We start from the raw sequence: 17,319 nt of genomic DNA, 5'->3' as shown, positions 1-17,319 counted from the left end.
TAAAAAAATTCTCAAAAATGCAAAACAAAAGGAAAGCTATAAAAGCCAAAATAGAAAAACCCTGAAAATAAAAAATAACGGTCATCTAAAATCAACTGAATACTTTTAACTTAACTTCCACTGGCAAATGGACAAAATTCATTGATAATTCCCTTCGAAAAAAGTTCTACTGAATAAACTACACAATAATGAATACATTTAAATTTAAATATAGTACAACTTAGGACAGTATAGCTTTTTGTGGAGCATAATAGCAGTTATTAACAGTAAGTACTTTATGCATAGATACTGAGTTAATCACGTTGCCATATCTCATTTAATCTTCACTCCTATAAGGTTGTATCTATTTTATATTTGATGAGACTGAGACTCAAAGAGGCTGAATATGTGACCTCACATGGTTAATAAGTGCTAGTGCAGAGATCAAATTCCAAATCAAAGGCCACTACCTGCAAAATTCAAATAGCACAATTTAGATGTGAAATCTAAAGGAGAAAGTGATATTAATCTACTTTCAAATAAAGGACAGTATTTCTTTTAGAAAAGATTAAATGCTTCCAAGTACTTTCTACAGTCAATAGATCCTTTGCAAAATGGTTGCTGGAATATCGTCTCTTTTTTTTTTTTTTTTTTAATTTAACCCCCAGCCATGACTCATGCTTCTCATTAAGGTATGACTTTTCTTGCTGATTTCTAGACAAGCTGATGCTGATGACTGAATCAAAAATGGGCAAGTAATTTAGTGTCAGTTGTTTGTACTTTCAGATTTTATCTATCGTAATGATTAGGTAAAATAATGTACTGTCAGTGACTTATTAAAAATTTATTTCATGTAACAAATTATATAATTTATTTTTATCTTTAAACAGTCTACACCGATAACATTTTTGGAAACATCTTTTCCTTTTGGTAAAACAGGTTAGCAGGCTGACATCAGCTTCATATTCTCATGGCTAAAATCTCCCACAATTATACAGTTAAGCATAGCTTTTCTTTGTATTTCTCAAGTTGACACCACTTGATAAAAAACAAAACAATATAAACATTTCTAGATTCTGCCTAAGACCTTAGCTTTAACTGCAGAGTAGTGAGTAGGAAATTACAAACATATATTCATTAGCCTTAAACTTACCATCTTACATGTGCACATACCAAAAGGGCAAAAGGAAAAGTAAAAAGTAAGGCACAAAAGGATGCAGTGAGTGTTAGGTCTGTCTCCTAAGATTGGCCATAAGAGACATTAACCAACATAGTATGACAGACAAGGAAAAAACTGACTAATAGAACCTTTTCTTAAAAAGCTGTTAATAGCATATTCAATTATTATCAAATTATTCAGGTTATGAGACTTCTAAAATGACCAAATTTCTGTGTATCCAAAACTGGACTTTTTTTCAGTTACACAATAAGGTTGGCCTCAAAAATGTAAAACATAACAAAATCATTTAAGGGTTTGGCAGAAGTTGGTACATCTCAGAAAGTGGGAAAAGGAAACCCAACTCTTACATGCACCAAATGTGTATGTATTCCAAAAACTTTCTCCGAGTATGACTCAGACTCCAAGGGTTTTATTGTTGTTGTTTTCAGCTGTTGGTTATTTTCCTCTGTGAAATATAACTCTCAGGATGAACTACTAATTCAACATTAAAGTAACATCAGCAGTAAACACAAATTATCTCTGTTTAAATTTTACTAAAATCTATGGAAGCTATAGATGTAGTCTAAAAACACAAGCACATTCTGTAGCCCAGTCTTCAATGACAGTTCTTATTATGAGGTGGTGAAAGACACAGAACCACAGTGAAGTGCTGATCATAATATTAGAAAAATTTAATTCATATTTAAATTTACCATTCTGTATATCAAGTGCCTACTGGCTGAACAGAACTGTATTCAATAATTCATATTCTATAACTTCACTCAACGAATACAAAAAGCTAAATAGAAAGATTTACAGTTGAACACCAGGTTCCTAAGGCTGGCGTCACATACCATTCCCTGACAGAGCGAGAATTCATCAGCAGAGGACCTAAGAACCAAACTGCGAGTTTGATTTAAAATTCCTTTCCCTGCCACGTATAAGTAACACATTGTGTAGTGACCAAAAGAATATTCTGTTACACAATTTTCTTTTCTAGGCAGGCTGCCACAGTCCAGTGACTTTACAAACCTAACTCCAATATTTTACCTGATAGTTTTAATAAGGGTTGTTGGGTCGCAAAGATAGAAGAGGTTATCTTCAGCAATGATTGGTAACGTATCATCCACTGCCTTTGTCACAGAACAAAGACAACAAAGGCCAATTATGAGGCTTACCAATCAGTACTAGCAAATTATAATAAACACATCCTTTTTAATACTTATGTGTGGAAATGGGAGTGAGTGAAAATGACACTAGGATGGGGACAAAGGAAAGCCTGAATAGACAGAACTCTTCTTCAAAAACTTGTGAATTTTATGCCCTCAGAGTCAAATTTTAAGCCAGGAGGAATAGAGCTAGAATTCCAAAACCACTCAGAAAGAAAGAGTTAATAATAAAAACCACAGCTGATTTTCTGCATCAGGAATGAAATGTTGTAACATATCTATCATTCACATGTGAGTTCATGTAATTTATCTTCAATTAGAATTATTATCTATTCAGCAGCTGAAGCCCAAGAACTGCTGATACACTGCAGATGAGAAAACATTTGCTACTCTCCCAGCTCCGGCCTTTCTTAAGCTAAGTGATGATCACAACAACATAGATCACTTGTTCTATGAAACAATTTTGGCTTACATGTACAGCAAGCTGCGCTGCCAGCATTTACATTTGCGACATTTCATCCCTTTTTTTGAATCTAGAGGTTGCAATTCTTCAGCTTTACTGGTCCTGCAATTTAGTCCTAAATTCTCATTAAAAATGTACACTTTTTAATCCAGCATTTATTCCCTTAAAATGAGTTACTATAGCTATGTAAATTTTTTTAAATGTTTGAACCCCAAAGATAAAATAAATACATTTTAAAATAACCTTTATGATATTCATAGTTAAATCCTTCATCTCAAAATAGTCACTGACGTCCAAGGTGGTCAAGCCAGTGACCACAGGAGTCTACCTTACACATTAAAGGAAGTGGTGTCTGTCTGAGTTCATGTTTACAGTCCGGAACAATGTACAATGTCGCCAAAATACCAGAAAATCCCTTTCTCATACATAGGTTACAATGCCAAATCAATAAGAAAAATGCAGCCCAGAAGGCAACACAGCATGCTTTACCACAGTGTTTTTAAAAGTATGTTCAACAGGCTGTTAACAAATATTTCACTTTAAAAAAATGAGTTTCTCTTTGGATAAGGATATATTAAAACTGGTTATTTAGTGAAAGAATTCTTAGAGCCTTCTACATGCCAACAGACAGGTTTGCAAAGGTGGCTCCCAAAATTATTTGTCTGTAAACATTTTCTCCCCATGAGCATCTTTCAGGAACAGGAGCCACAGAGCTGGTTTTGAGAAACATAGCTTTGGCATGGTGGCATGTTTAGAAGCTTCAGTAAATCTTCAGGCTACGACATATCAGTCTATTTCTTAAATTAACAACAAAATTATTGTTAAAGCCAGTAAGTCTGGAATTTCAGACTCAGAAAAATGAGCACATGGGCAAGGAGAGGGGAACACACTTGTTTATTATACTATGTGATTTTTACCTTCCTAGCAAACATATGTTCAAAAATACTCATGTTAGCTAATTTTGATGATGTCTGTGCACAACATCTGAACAAACTAACCAATATACGCAGGCTGCTTAAAGCAAAAACAGTAAGTGGAATAATGTTTTCCCTTACCCAAAAAGAAAAATGCACCAGTGCCATATAAAACAATTTATAATGACATGTTTGGAACCTGTGACCCTGGTTATCACTTAAGATTCTCCATATAGTATAATTTGATGACATTTATAAAACTATCTTCTTTGAAGTACTACTGGAAGTTGCTATGGTAACCTTCTCTTTACTCAAGGAGTTTATCTACTTTAGAGGTGTATTTCTCAGCCTCAGCACTAATGACATTTTGGGCTGGATAACTCTTTGTTGTGGAGAGTTGTCCCGTGCATTGTAGGATGCTGAGCAGCACCCTGGCCTCTATCCTCTAGATATTAACAGCACCCCACCAGTTGTGACAACCAAAAATGTCTGCAGATGCTGTTTAGATAAGCGAATCAACCCCAGTTGAGAGCCATTGCTTTTGGGTCAAAATCGAAGTTTATACCTTGACTCTGCTTCCCTGGGGAATGTCCATTTTACAGGCACACTGTGACTTACACATCTCAACAAACAACTAGTAACTAGTGGCATAAGAAATCTTTCTCAATTCTGTGTGATCAGAAAAGGTAAAGAATGGTTAGGAGGAAGCACTCTACATTTCAAAGAGAATTGAAGGTAATTTTACTGTCGTTACACTAGTAAAAATTATCTGAGTCATGATGCTTAATTGGCAGATATTCTAACAATTAGAAAAATGCTAGTTGTGTATTATAACCTGTTAAGGATCACAAGGATTGATGCAGTCTAAGAATGGGAAACTTAACAATCATCAATGGCTAGTTCAGATCACAGTCTACTCCTTGACTGAATATTCTCCATGAAATTCTCAATTCAAAAATCTCAAGTCTTATCTTTAAACTGCTTGCTTGTACTACAGCCTTTATCATTTCTTTCAAATACACCTTTGCATGTATATTTGCAAAGATCAAGAAGAAACCCTTCGCATGTCATGAAGAAGCATCCTGGTATGTGTCAAGAAGTACATTATCTGGTTTTAAAGCCATTTCTTCAATATCCACATCTTCAGTTTTGTCATAATTGTCATCACTCTCTTTACTTTGTTCTTTTCTTACTGCCTTTAAACACTTGTCAAGTCTCTTTATGAACAGGTCTACATCCTGCATCTTCATTCCGATGGCTGATGCAGCATTTAGGTAAGCACAAGGGTAATTATTTGTATGTGACATAAAGCCTCTGAAAGTATAGCCACTCACAGTTTGCACAGACCCAAGAGGCACAACCCTGAAAGAAGAAAGATTTACCAATTTAATATGTCTGGTAATGGTAACACAATGTCACCCATAAACAAAAGATATGCGTTACAAAGTCTTACATCCACTTATTAAGAAGTTTAAAACAGCCATAAATCATGGCCTATGAAAATAGACTGTATCAACTTTAAAATGAAATTCTATAATACACTGCTTTTTTACATAGAAAAGTCCTGCCTATTGTTTACTTATCTGATTATCGTTTACTTATCTTCTATTAAAGACCTATAAGCTCTAGGAATCTCTTTTTATTTTATTTTTGCCAGTATATTTTTCTCTTTACCTGCTCTAGGAATCTTAAACACCTCTACATCTTCTTTAAAGAGGTAAAAAGAAAATGATTTGGTTTTGTGTCAAATCTGGAATATGACTTCATATATACACCCTTTACTGAAATATTGAAATTTGCAAGTCAAACCACTGTAATTGTCATGTGTTACCTTAAATAATCAACAAACTAAAAGTCTAACTATCTAATCAGTGCTATGCAATGGATAGTTTTAAAGCAAAGACACAGAAGAAGTTATGTAACTGTTTATAGTGGGGTGGTGGTCAGCAAACAGTAATATTTAGCAAAGGCACCTGCATTTTTAAAGCTTGATTTCATTGGCATGTTAGATATAAGCAGATTTCTAATACTCTAATCATTTAGCTATTTTTGAAAGAAGCCAATGAGGCTCAACTTAAACATAAAGACAAATAGTGGTAATACTAAAAGCAATGTCAAGAAATCCATTTTAGAAGTGTCAAAACTATATTGTATATAGATGAGAGTTCATCAGGGTAAAAAGTAAATTAATCTAAGATTTTACTTTTAAAAAGTTGTACTGTGATATAAAATCTCTATCCTCCGGTAGCTACAAATTCTTTAACAGAAGTATGTAAAGTATTTACAGCAAGATATTTTCAAGTCATTTTTCTCTGACCTCATCAAATCTAAAATGAAAAATGAGATTCATTTTTCAGGCCATATATACAGAAGAGGAAAAAGTACAATTTTCTGAGGCAGTTACATAGGCAAGGATTGCATACTCTTTTTTTTTTAGTTTAGTTCTTCGAAGGCTTTTCCTTAACAACACTTTCACTTCAATTTAGTGATGAAGATGGCTTATTTCTAATACCATAATGTGACTCGCCGAAGATCATCTAACAAAGGAAATAAAGACAAAAAATCTATATAGAGAGGTAACAAAACTTTGTTTCTGTACATCTATGAAAACAAACAAGATTCATGTCTTTTTGTGACTATTTCAGGCATACGCAGTCAACAGGTGGGCATACAGTAGCCTTACAGATTCTCTAACTCATCATTCTTTACTCCATGATGAATTCGCAGGTATAGTTCAGCATATACTTGGGGGACTATTGTTGAGGAAAGGTATTTTATTGGAGTTAACTTTGAAAAGCCAAATAAACCCACATCTATTTTAAACATACTTACCTGGCTCCAGAAACCTGTCTTGTAAAAAGCATCGAGCCGAGCTGAGTGACAGCTTCGTCATGGTGTTCATCTAGTGTTTTCAGTGTCACAGCTGAAAAAGAAAAAAGTACCCTAATAAGCCTTGGTTTACTGGCATAAAAATCATTCAAATAATAATAATAATGATGAATACACTACTTTTGATTCATTGTCAAGTGGCACAATTTCACTTTAACGTACTTAATAAATCATAGGCATTTCTTTATATATCAGACAAAAATATTTTAATGTAAATTAACATCTCAGAATATGAAACAGAATTTCCATATCATCCTTCAGGAGAGTAAATTTTTCCAACTAAAGAGATGGAACAATAACATGATCAGTATGGCTGTTTATTCAAATTCAACCAAGTTTTAAAAACTTGTAAAGTGAGGATGTGGGATATATTTCAGTACATATACAAAACTAAGTAAGATCAACTTCTGCATACAGAAATGGAATTGATCATTCTGAGGCTGTGTGGGTAAACTGGATTGCATACATAGCACTACTCGTAGCTACCATTTACTAAGGACTCACCATACTAGATGCTTCACAAACAATCTCAACCAATCATTAAACAATTTTGCATGTGAGGGAAAAGGAGGTCAGAGGCTATGACATGGAAGATTCGGAATTCAAGCTACACAATATCACCTTCTATAACATCTACATAGATCATAAATTAGCAAAGGACTAATTGGGGTGGTTTTTATTATATATTGGTGTTCAAACGGTATTCCACAGAAGCCCATTCCTAAAAAAGGCTTCGGCTACAAATGATTCACTTTCCTTTCTTCAGATATATGTGAAATATGAAACATTATATTACATATATTCACAATTTAAAAGGGGGTAATTATGAAGCTTAAAAGATAATTAAGTTCATAAAAGTCAATATTCACATTATTGTTTTTAGTAATCCCTATATTACATGACAAAAACATAGTCCTTATATACACAAATGAAAATACCATAAATACAAATTTCTTTAACATCCATAGGCTAAAGAAAACAAGCAATAATGACATTAAAAACAACATAAGATTTAATTTCTGATATGTTAGGGTTTTGTTAACTGCAGAAAGTTTTGTTTGTTTAGTTTAAATAATAGAGACAAGGTCTCACTATGTTGCCCAGGCTGGTTTTGAGCTCCTGAGCTTAAGTGATCTCCCGCCTCAGCCTCCCAAAGTGCTAAGATTATAGGCATGGGCCACCACACCTGACCTGGAGAAAGCTTTAATTATTTATAAATAGAGTTCTGGTTAGAAACAGGACTTTAAGTATTCTTTTCTGCATTTTCATTATAATACTTAATATTGACTCTGATTCTCTCAGTGTATAGGCTTTATCTTAGAAATATATTAAAGTATTTCAAAAGCCTAACTAAACTTTTTCAATTTACAAATTAAAATACTGTGATGAATTTAGAAATATCATTATAACTAGAAAGAGTTTTCTCTCTTTCTAGAAGTATCAGCTTCCTCCTAGAGATGGATCATAAGTATTTGTTTTTCTTTAGGAAAAAAGAAATTACCTAAAGATATGGGATTGTGAGGTGTATGCAACAGTCTTTCATTGTAGGCTTCTGACAACTTCTTTATTTGGTTGGACAAATATGAAAACATTTCCTGCAACAATAAAATGTCACATTTAAAACAAATCAAATATCTACTGCCAGATTTAATAAGACAAAAATCTCATTAGTATGAAGTCTACACTGTAAATGAACTCATCCATGTGCCTTAACACCAATTCTCTCCTTTGCCACAATACAGTGAAATTCAAAGCTGCCACAACTATCAGAAGCCACAGGATTTTAGTAAAGGCAAAGAACCAGCACATTTTCTCTCTTCACTAGTACGTATCTATCACAAATCCATCTTCTTCTCAGAACTTCCAGATCTACCACTCTGGAACTCGTAGCTATCAACCTCTTCCCTGGACAGAGCAATAGATCCTAAATAATTTTTCTGCCTGTTCTCCACCCTTCTATAATCTGTTCTATACTCAGAGACTAGAGAGGTCTTTCAAAAGCATATCAGTTCATGCCTCTCCCCTGATGACTTCCTCCAGTAACTATCAGAAAACCACACTCTTCATTTCTAAGGCCCCACATAATGTGACCCAGCCAATATACTCAACCTAGTGACTATCATTTCCCCTAGTCACTACACACCGGTCACATTAGCCTCCTTTCCAATCATTCTAGTGTTCAAACCTTTGTGCTTGCTTTCCCTGAATTTCCTAGCTCATTCCCCAAGTGGTCCCTCTTGTCAAATGCTAAAGACACCCTCCTTTGTTAATTTCCCTATTAAAGCAGCTTTCCAGCTCTGCCAATCTCCTTCCCAATCCCAATCTCCTTCCACATATTACCTATTTTGGTTCCTTCACTATACTTGCCACAATCTAAAATTATCTCATGTATTTGCTTAAATGAGTATTGCCTATTACTATGTATTACAGGGGAAAAACTCCTTGACCACAAGGACTTTGTCTTCTTCACCACCGTTGCCCCAACACCAAGAAAAATGTGCCAGACTTTAGTATACAAGTTATTTAGGAAAAGGTAGTTTATAAATGTATTTCCTTTAAATCACACAACATTAAAGTGAACAATTCCCTTACTTCAATTAAAAGAATACAGCAACTCCCACAGTCCAAGCTTGAGCCCAGGAGGTCGACATCAGCCTGGGTAACAAAACAAAATCAAAAACAAAAAAAAAGGCAACTAAAACTAAAAATTGTCCCACTCTGAAAAATAAAATATATTCAATAGTAGAAAATATAATAAAAATATATTTCACAAGTATCAAATGTCACATGTATATAAGTGGCAGTTTAACAGTTACAAGTAAATATTAAGTTGGCAACTATTTGACCTAAAATTTTACTTTCTTCTCCTCACAAGACCTTTAAAAAGTGTTGAAATCAGTATCTGCCCAACTACATCTGCAGCTAAACAAACCCATTTGCACTGAGCTCCTCTAATCACAGACAAAACATATAAACTCTAAGGATACACCAAACAGCCAGGGGCTAACAGAGTACCCAGAGATAGCAAGAAATGACACTTCTCCAACCTCAAAGGCCAAGATACTCTGATCCCACACTGAGTCCCAGAGGAATTTTTTCATGTCTGAAGCACACAGATGATTAACTCCATCTTTTGTTAGGTAAAGATTAAGAGGAAAACGCCTACCAGGTTTATGAATTATTAATGAGACTACTTAAGACCACAAACAGTTTCACTTCTGTCAACCCAGTACATATATTTTATATTCTCACCTAAAATTTTTGAATAATCATTTTTAAATTTTAGGATACTTTGTAAGATTAATTCTCAGAATGTTGGAATTACAAAAATCTTAGATCACTAAAATAAATTCGTTCCTTTTATATTCAAAAAGTTAACATCTACAGTGGCCATACTTAATGAAGCTATTAATAAATGTTACTGTTACATGAGATAAGCCTTTCTCCTTTGTTATTTAAAGTATAGAGAAATATTTAAGGAGACAAATGGCATTATCATTTCCAGAAACAAACAAAAAAACATCTTTCCTTAGACATATAAAAATACTTTGGGCTGAGTGTGGTAGCTCACGCCTGTAATCCCAGCATTTTTGGGAGGCTGAGGCCGGTGGATCACTTGAGGTCAGGAGTTCGAGACCAGCCTGGCCAACATGGTGAAACCCCTTATCTACTGAAAATACAAAATTAGCCAGGCATAGTGGTGTCAGCCTGTAAACCCAGCTACTCAGGAGGCTGAGGCATGAGATTCACTTGAGCCCGGCAGGCAGAGGTTGCAGTGAGCCAAGACTGCGCCAGCTTCACCATGCTGGTCAGGCTGGTCTCGAACTCCTGACCTCAGGTGATCCACCTGCCTCAGCCTCCCAAAGTGCTGGGATTACATCCGGCCCTGGTCCCTCCTTCTTAACCCAATATTCCCATATTGGGAATACTGTGAAACAATAAGATAATCAAATGGAACAAATCAACAGTTTTTCCAGCAATTAGAACAATTCATAATTTTTTAGTAACACACCAGGGTTAATAAAGAGGAGAATTCCTGGGTTTCATCCACACATTTTCGTCTCCTATAAAGTAATTAGGTTACTAATTTAAATGCTATTTTTTTAAAGCAGTCACATATTTTCATTTAGATATTAAATGCTGATTTTTCTTCACTTACATTAGTCACCAAAGTCTTAAATGGCCTCCGTCTTTCCAATTTACTCTGAAATTCATCAAACTCCCATAGGCACAAACAAATCTCATAGGCAGGAAATGCCTTTTACAGAGCCCTACCCCCTACAAACCACCTAACAACAACATAACCCACATCCATCCTTCATTTATCCTCAAGCATATATTCATGAAGCAAAATTTTCTCCAGTTTACATATTTCAGTGGTGAAGACAATTTAAAATATTATTCTATCTACTTTGGCAGTCACATTAAATACCAATGTGGTCACACCTGTGAATAAGCTGAACCTGATGAGTACTTAATTTGTACTCAGGTTAGCTATTTCTGAAAAAAGAGAAAATGTTTCCTAAGCAACACCCCTAGAGGGGGTGCTTTTAAACTTACTGATGCATACATGGCTATTAAAAAGTGAATTTGCCCAATGTTCAACTTCTAGTACTTTAACAAATTAGTTTTTACCAGTTCTATCAATCACTTGCTAATGCCACTAGAATTCCATTTGAACTGTAGGTATTATTAGGATACTATTTTTAGACTATGAAGATAACACTAAAGTAATTAAATCTTATATCACTAGTATGGGAGTAATTAGATATAAAAAAATTTGAAGCAAGTTCACATCCATCAACAAATATTTATAATATGTTTACTCTGTGTAAAGGGTTATAAGTAAACCAATAAGCAAATATGTTTTAAATATCTTAAAGCACAATATGCTAAATTCTATAATATTCCACATGTTAAGCTCCTAAATGCTCTCCTATTAATATTACTACATTTTAAAAATATCATTTAGGAGACTACCACTATTCTACACTTATACTTAGCTAAGCAGTTTTTTACCTGATATATTAAAGCTACTACAGAACCTGTACTATTTTTTGCTACACTTAAATCTATAACTGACATTTATTATAAAATACTTCTGTAGACAAAGAAATTTATAAGCAACCCAAGCAAATGTATATAGAAAGATCTTACTTAAAAGAAATGAAATATTATTGATTTTCCATGTTCTCTGTACTGTATTTAACCTAATTTTAAGAGACTTTTCACTAGAGATAAACTGAACTATACACCTGAATGCTAATGTCAGCTATATTTCTAGAACAAAAATACAAAACTTTACACCATAGTTCAAGATGTTAATGGAAGAGAAGCTGAATGATATTAAGCATTATCTTTCATATGGCCTTTTGCAAATTGATTTGCAGTCATGAAATCCGACATTTAGCCTGTCTCTCCCAGAATCCAAAGATATGCATAATTCACTAAATTTTAAGTGAAACGGTCTTATGTAATCATGTCTTTGGAAACATACTGTTTCAAGTTAAAGGATAAAATAAAGATGGAACCTCACATGTTATTACAATATGTTTCACAAGGCAGGTAACAAACCAAAAGAAACATACCCACTAGTCTACTGTTTCAAAGATAACATGAATGGATGGATGGATGGATGACTGACAGTAGGTAAATACTGAAGCAGACAGATGTCCATATTGGAGGAAAACAGTACTAAATATGACATGCTGCTGTCTATGACTGTGGTCAGCTAAAAGGATCCAGGCACACTTGGCAAATCTTGCTTCAGAGGCTACATCCATTTGCATTCAAGTTGTTAAGGCCCCATATGTAGGCCTGAAATCAGATGCTTCTGCAGAGATTGAACCACTCCACTTACAGGGCTGCAGATCTAGTAGTGTTTCCAAACTTAGCTCTGCTATAAGGACACTGAAGTGTATAATGTTCTTTTAAAACTTAGTTTGTCCCCCAGTTTTTAGCTCACAAATTCTAGCCACCGAGCAGCCATAGTGCTGTTATTCTTCTTCCACTTATCCAATTTAGCAGATATTTGCAACAATAAATGATTACCTGCCTTCCCTATTCAGCAAAGCACTCTTCTAAAAGGAAAGCTAAATGGAATAATGATCTTCTCTAGAAGCAAAACAGAAGTGAGGATAAACTTCTAAGACCATAGACTTTCTTTCTGCATAGACAAACTACAAGATACAGCCCTACGTTTTAACCCTTTTTAAAAGGGGTTAAATTCATGGTTATTTCTCCCCTCAGTGAAGCAAATGTGTTGATCAGGAAGGGGATAAGGGCAAAGAGGCTCAATTCACATACAGAGCTCTACTCTCTCTGATCCTTTCACCCTTCAAAAAAGAAAGCTTAAGAAGGAATGGCTTCAAGCTGAGTTCTTGTCTGCCACTACTGTGAAAAAGATAAAGCCTTTTCTGAAGAGATAAAGCTAGATGAAATAACCTCTAAAAATATCATTGTGGTGAATAAGGGCATAGAATGAAAAAAATCCTAAGTTTTCTACTAACATTCCTTTTTTTAGTACACAATAACACCAATAATATAAAAAGGAGCTCTCAGTGATGGTATATAAATAGCTCTGGCTGGAGCAAAATAGCTTTGCCTCAGCTTCTCCAGAGTTGAACCAATAAACTATCATGATTAAATTTTCACAGTTCAAAACCAAGTCCATTTAAACAAAAGAGGCCCTTATTTCTGCAACAAATCCAATAAAAAAAACAACATTTATGCTACATACATGCAATTACGGTTTATGGAGGACATCCACATTTTTCAACAGAAGAACCTGCCTACTGAATGAAGTTATTAAAAAAGCAAACTTTAACTTACAATGACAGAGTTCTCAAATGGGCATCTTAATACTTTGAAAATTACTCCTAGAGATATTCTCTCTTATAAATTATATACACAGAATTTTAAATAAAACCAATTACTACATTATAGAGCCTTTGGGATTTTACATACCTCCACTAGGTAGAGTGGGAGGGTCACAGGATCACCATCTTTAAGGCTCAAATGCCTAGCACAGAGCAAGTGATCACTCCCTCAACAATGGATGAGTGACTGGAAGTAGCGAGAAGAGAGTAGTAAGACGGAAAGCGCAGAGACTTTAGCATCACACAGACCTAGGTTTCAATGGCAATTCTGGTACTTATATGTGGTACTTGGGCGAGTACTTAACTCCTCTGGACCTCAATAATTTTATCTGCAAAATGGGGATAATTCCTACCTCATACACTTGCTCTGGGTATTACAGGAAATAATAAATACAATGAATCAAGCACAGTTCCTGGCATACAGCAGAGACATTTATAAAAATGTTAGCTCCCCACCCACCTATTTTTCCCCTAGCCTAAAAGAGTTTTCAGGATAAAAAAAAACTAAAGTTAGCTAGCAGGACTCCTACAGACACATGATAATACACTGTAGCTATAATCCTGTTCTTGTCCTGTTCCTGTTTATTCTACTCTACTCTGTATATCTAGATAAAAGGAAAAGAACAAAGTTCTGAATGTTACAAAGAGAGTTACCTCCTGACATCTGAGATGAAGGCATCCAATTCATGAATACTATTCCAACATAAAATTTCTCCCATAAAGTGTTTACCCAGTGATAATAAAGAACAAAATCCCAATGAAACTGAGCTGCCTGCTGGATTCATTCACTAGCTGAGCTACAATTCCTGCAGGTCATCCTCAAAGGAGGTGGATTTTCACTCACGCTAAGCAAAATGTACACATGCATGGGCCTTTGGAATCAATCATATACAAGTTGTCAAAACTCTTAGTCAAAAACCTAAATGTCACAAGACAGAACAATAAAGACATAACAGAAATTCCAAAAAGATGACAAAATCTCTAAAATCAACAATTCCAAAATCTTAAGGTTAGAAAAGTGCTTCTTCTGCTAAGCAGGAAGTACAATGCCTGTTACATACAACAGGTAATCACCACTCCTTTTCACAAGTTTTCGACTATATCCATACAGTTGAATATTTAGATAAATGTTTCTATAAGAACATAGAAATATACAGTAGATTATTCCCTTAAAAAAAAAAAAAGGCTGGGTGCAGTAGCTTACGCCTGTATCCCAGCACTCTGGGAGGCTGAGGCAAGAGGATTGCTTGAGCTCAGGAGTTCGAGACCAAACTGGGCAACATGGCAAAACCCTGTCTCTACAAAAAGTAAAAACAAACAAAAAACATTTAGATGGGCAAGGAGGTGTGCACCTGTGGAAACCAGTTACTCAGAAGGCTGAGGTGGGAGGATCATCTGAACCCAGGTGACACAAAGTTGCAGTGAGCCATGATCATGCCAATACACTCCAGCCTGGGTGACAGAATGAGACCCCATCTCAAAAAAAAAAAAAAGAACATATAATTCACAATGGAAATTGATATCAAAATATTACTTGCAACTGGACACAGAGGTACATACCTATAGTCTTAGCTACTTGGGAGGCTGAGGTGGGAGGACTGCTTGAGCTCAGGAGTTCAAGTCTAGCCTGGGCAGCATAGGAAGAGCCCATATCTTTAAAAATGTGTGTGTGTGTGTGTATGTGTGTATAAAATTAATTTTCCAGAAAGATATTTATTCTATGTAAAATATGAGATTATACAACATTTGATCCAAGTGTTCTTAAATACTCTGTGTTCATACATTCAACTAACATATGATGAGCATCTACTATATATTGAGTAAGGGATGCTAAGAATAGAGGGATGGATGGCAAATTCCTAGGGGAGCATTAGTCTACCAAAGTACTCATAATTAAGGACCAAGTTTCATTTCAGACATGTAATAGTAATTTTTTAGAAGAATACACTCAAACTCTTAGTTTAATTTGCTAATTAAATAAGTTTAACTACAAAATTACTCAAGACTTATTAGAATTCAAGAACAAAAGCAAGAAATACTAAATAACATGCTTATTTGGAATTACAATGACAGCATATAGAAATCTTGAAAGTTTCAACCTCATACAAATGCAAAAAAACTGAAATCATAACAGTCTCTCAGACCACAGCACAACTAAATTATAACTCAATGTTAAGAAACTCACTCAAAACCACGCAACTGAAACTGAACAACCTGCCTTGAATGACTCCTGGGTAAATAACGAAATTAAGGCAGAAATAAAGAAGTTCTTTGAAACTAATGAGAACAAAGAGGTAACATACTGGAATCTCTGGGATACAGCTAAAGCAGTGTTAAGAGGGAAATTTATAGCACTAAATGCTCACATCAAAAAGCCAGAAAGACCCCAAATTGACATTCTAACATCAACTAAAAGAAGTAGAGAACCAAGAGGAAACAAATCCCAAAGCTAGCAGAAGACAAGAAACAACTAAGATCACAGTGGAACTGAAGGAGACAGACACGAAAAACCATTTAAAAAAAAAAAAATTCAACAAACCCAGGAGCTGATTTTTTTAAAAATAATAATAATAAAAAATAGGTAGATTGTTAGCTAGACTAATAAGAAAAGAGAGAAGAATCAAATAGACACAGTAAAAAATTATAAATGGGGTATCACCACTGACCCACAGAAATACAAACAACCATCAGAGAACACCGCTATGAAAATAAACTAGAAAATGAAGAAGAAATGGATAAATTCCTGCATATATACATCCTCCCAAGACTGACCAGGAAGAAGCTAAGTCCCTGAATAGACCAACAAGTTCTGAAATTGAGGTTGTAATTAATAGCCTACCAACCAAAAAAAGCCCAGGGCCAGATGCATTTACAGCTGAATTCCACCAGAGGTACAAAGAGAAGCTGGTACCATTTCTTCTGAAACTATTCCAAACAATTGAAAAGGAGGGACTCCTTCTTAACTCATTTTATATATCAAAACCTGGCAGAAATTAAAAAAAAAAAAACTTCAGGCCAGTATCCCTGATGAACATCAATGCAAAAATCCTCAATAAATTCCTGGCAAACCGGGAACACATTCAGCAGCATATCAAAAAGCTTATCCACCACAACTCAGTAGGCTTCATCCCCAGGCTTCATCCCCAGGATGCAAGGCTGGTTCAACATATGCAAATCAATAAATGTAATTCATCCAATAAACAGAACTAAAGACAAAAACCACATGATTATCTCAATAGATGCAACAGATGCAGAAAATACCTTTGATAAAATTCAATATCCCTTCATGTTAAAAACCCCCAATAAATTAGGTATTGAAGGAACATATCTCAAAATAATAACAACCATTTATGACAAACCCACAGCCAATATCATACTGAACAGGCAAAAGCTGCAAGCATTCCCCTTGAAAATCAGCTCAAGATAAGGATGCCCTCTCTCACCACTCCTATTCAACATAGCATTGGAATTTCTGGTCAGGGCAATCAGGCAAGAGAAAGAAATAAAGGGTATTCAAATAGGAAGAGAGGAAGTCAACCTGTCTCTGTTTGCAGATGACATGATACTATATCTAGAAAACCCCATGGTCTCGGCCCAAAATCTCCTTAAGCTGATAAGAAACTTCAGCAAAGTCTCAGGATACAAAATCAATGTGCAAAAATCACAAGCATTTCTATACACCAATAACAGAGAGCCAAGAGAAAGAAATAAAGGGTATTCAAATAGGAAGAGAGGAAGTCAACCTGTCTCTGTTTGCAGATGACATGATACTATATCTCGGCCCAAAAGTTTCGTAAGCTGATAAGCAACTTCAGCAAAGTCTCAGGATACAAAATCAATGTGCAAAAATCACAAGCATTTCTATACA

General features: G+C 35.0%; 1 protein-coding gene across 3 annotated transcripts in view; it reads right to left on the bottom strand.

Annotated features, from left to right (window-relative positions):
* Window positions 1-808: 808 nt before the first annotated feature.
* SEPSECS (Sep (O-phosphoserine) tRNA:Sec (selenocysteine) tRNA synthase) overlaps window positions 809-17,319 on the bottom strand; it is a 40,525-nt gene continuing 24,014 nt past the window's right edge. For 2 of the 3 annotated variants that reach the window (XM_011935651.1, XM_011935652.1), the window contains 3 exons: window positions 8,075-8,168; window positions 6,517-6,607; window positions 2,954-5,046 (listed from right to left, as the gene is read on the bottom strand). In XM_011935651.1, the coding sequence (XP_011791041.1) occupies window positions 4,752-5,046; window positions 6,517-6,607; window positions 8,075-8,168 (480 nt within the window). In that variant the 3' untranslated portion in view covers window positions 2,954-4,751. Of the gene's footprint in view, window positions 5,047-6,516; window positions 6,608-8,074; window positions 8,169-17,319 lie in introns of all 3 variants that reach the window. The other variant, XM_011935650.1, reaches the window with a different exon arrangement.

This window comes from Colobus angolensis, unplaced genomic scaffold (genome assembly GCF_000951035.1).
Source record: "Colobus angolensis palliatus isolate OR3802 unplaced genomic scaffold, Cang.pa_1.0 Scaffold146, whole genome shotgun sequence".
Taxonomy (NCBI): domain Eukaryota; kingdom Metazoa; phylum Chordata; class Mammalia; order Primates; family Cercopithecidae; genus Colobus; species Colobus angolensis.
This window is presented reverse-complemented; position numbering and strand designations above follow the sequence as displayed.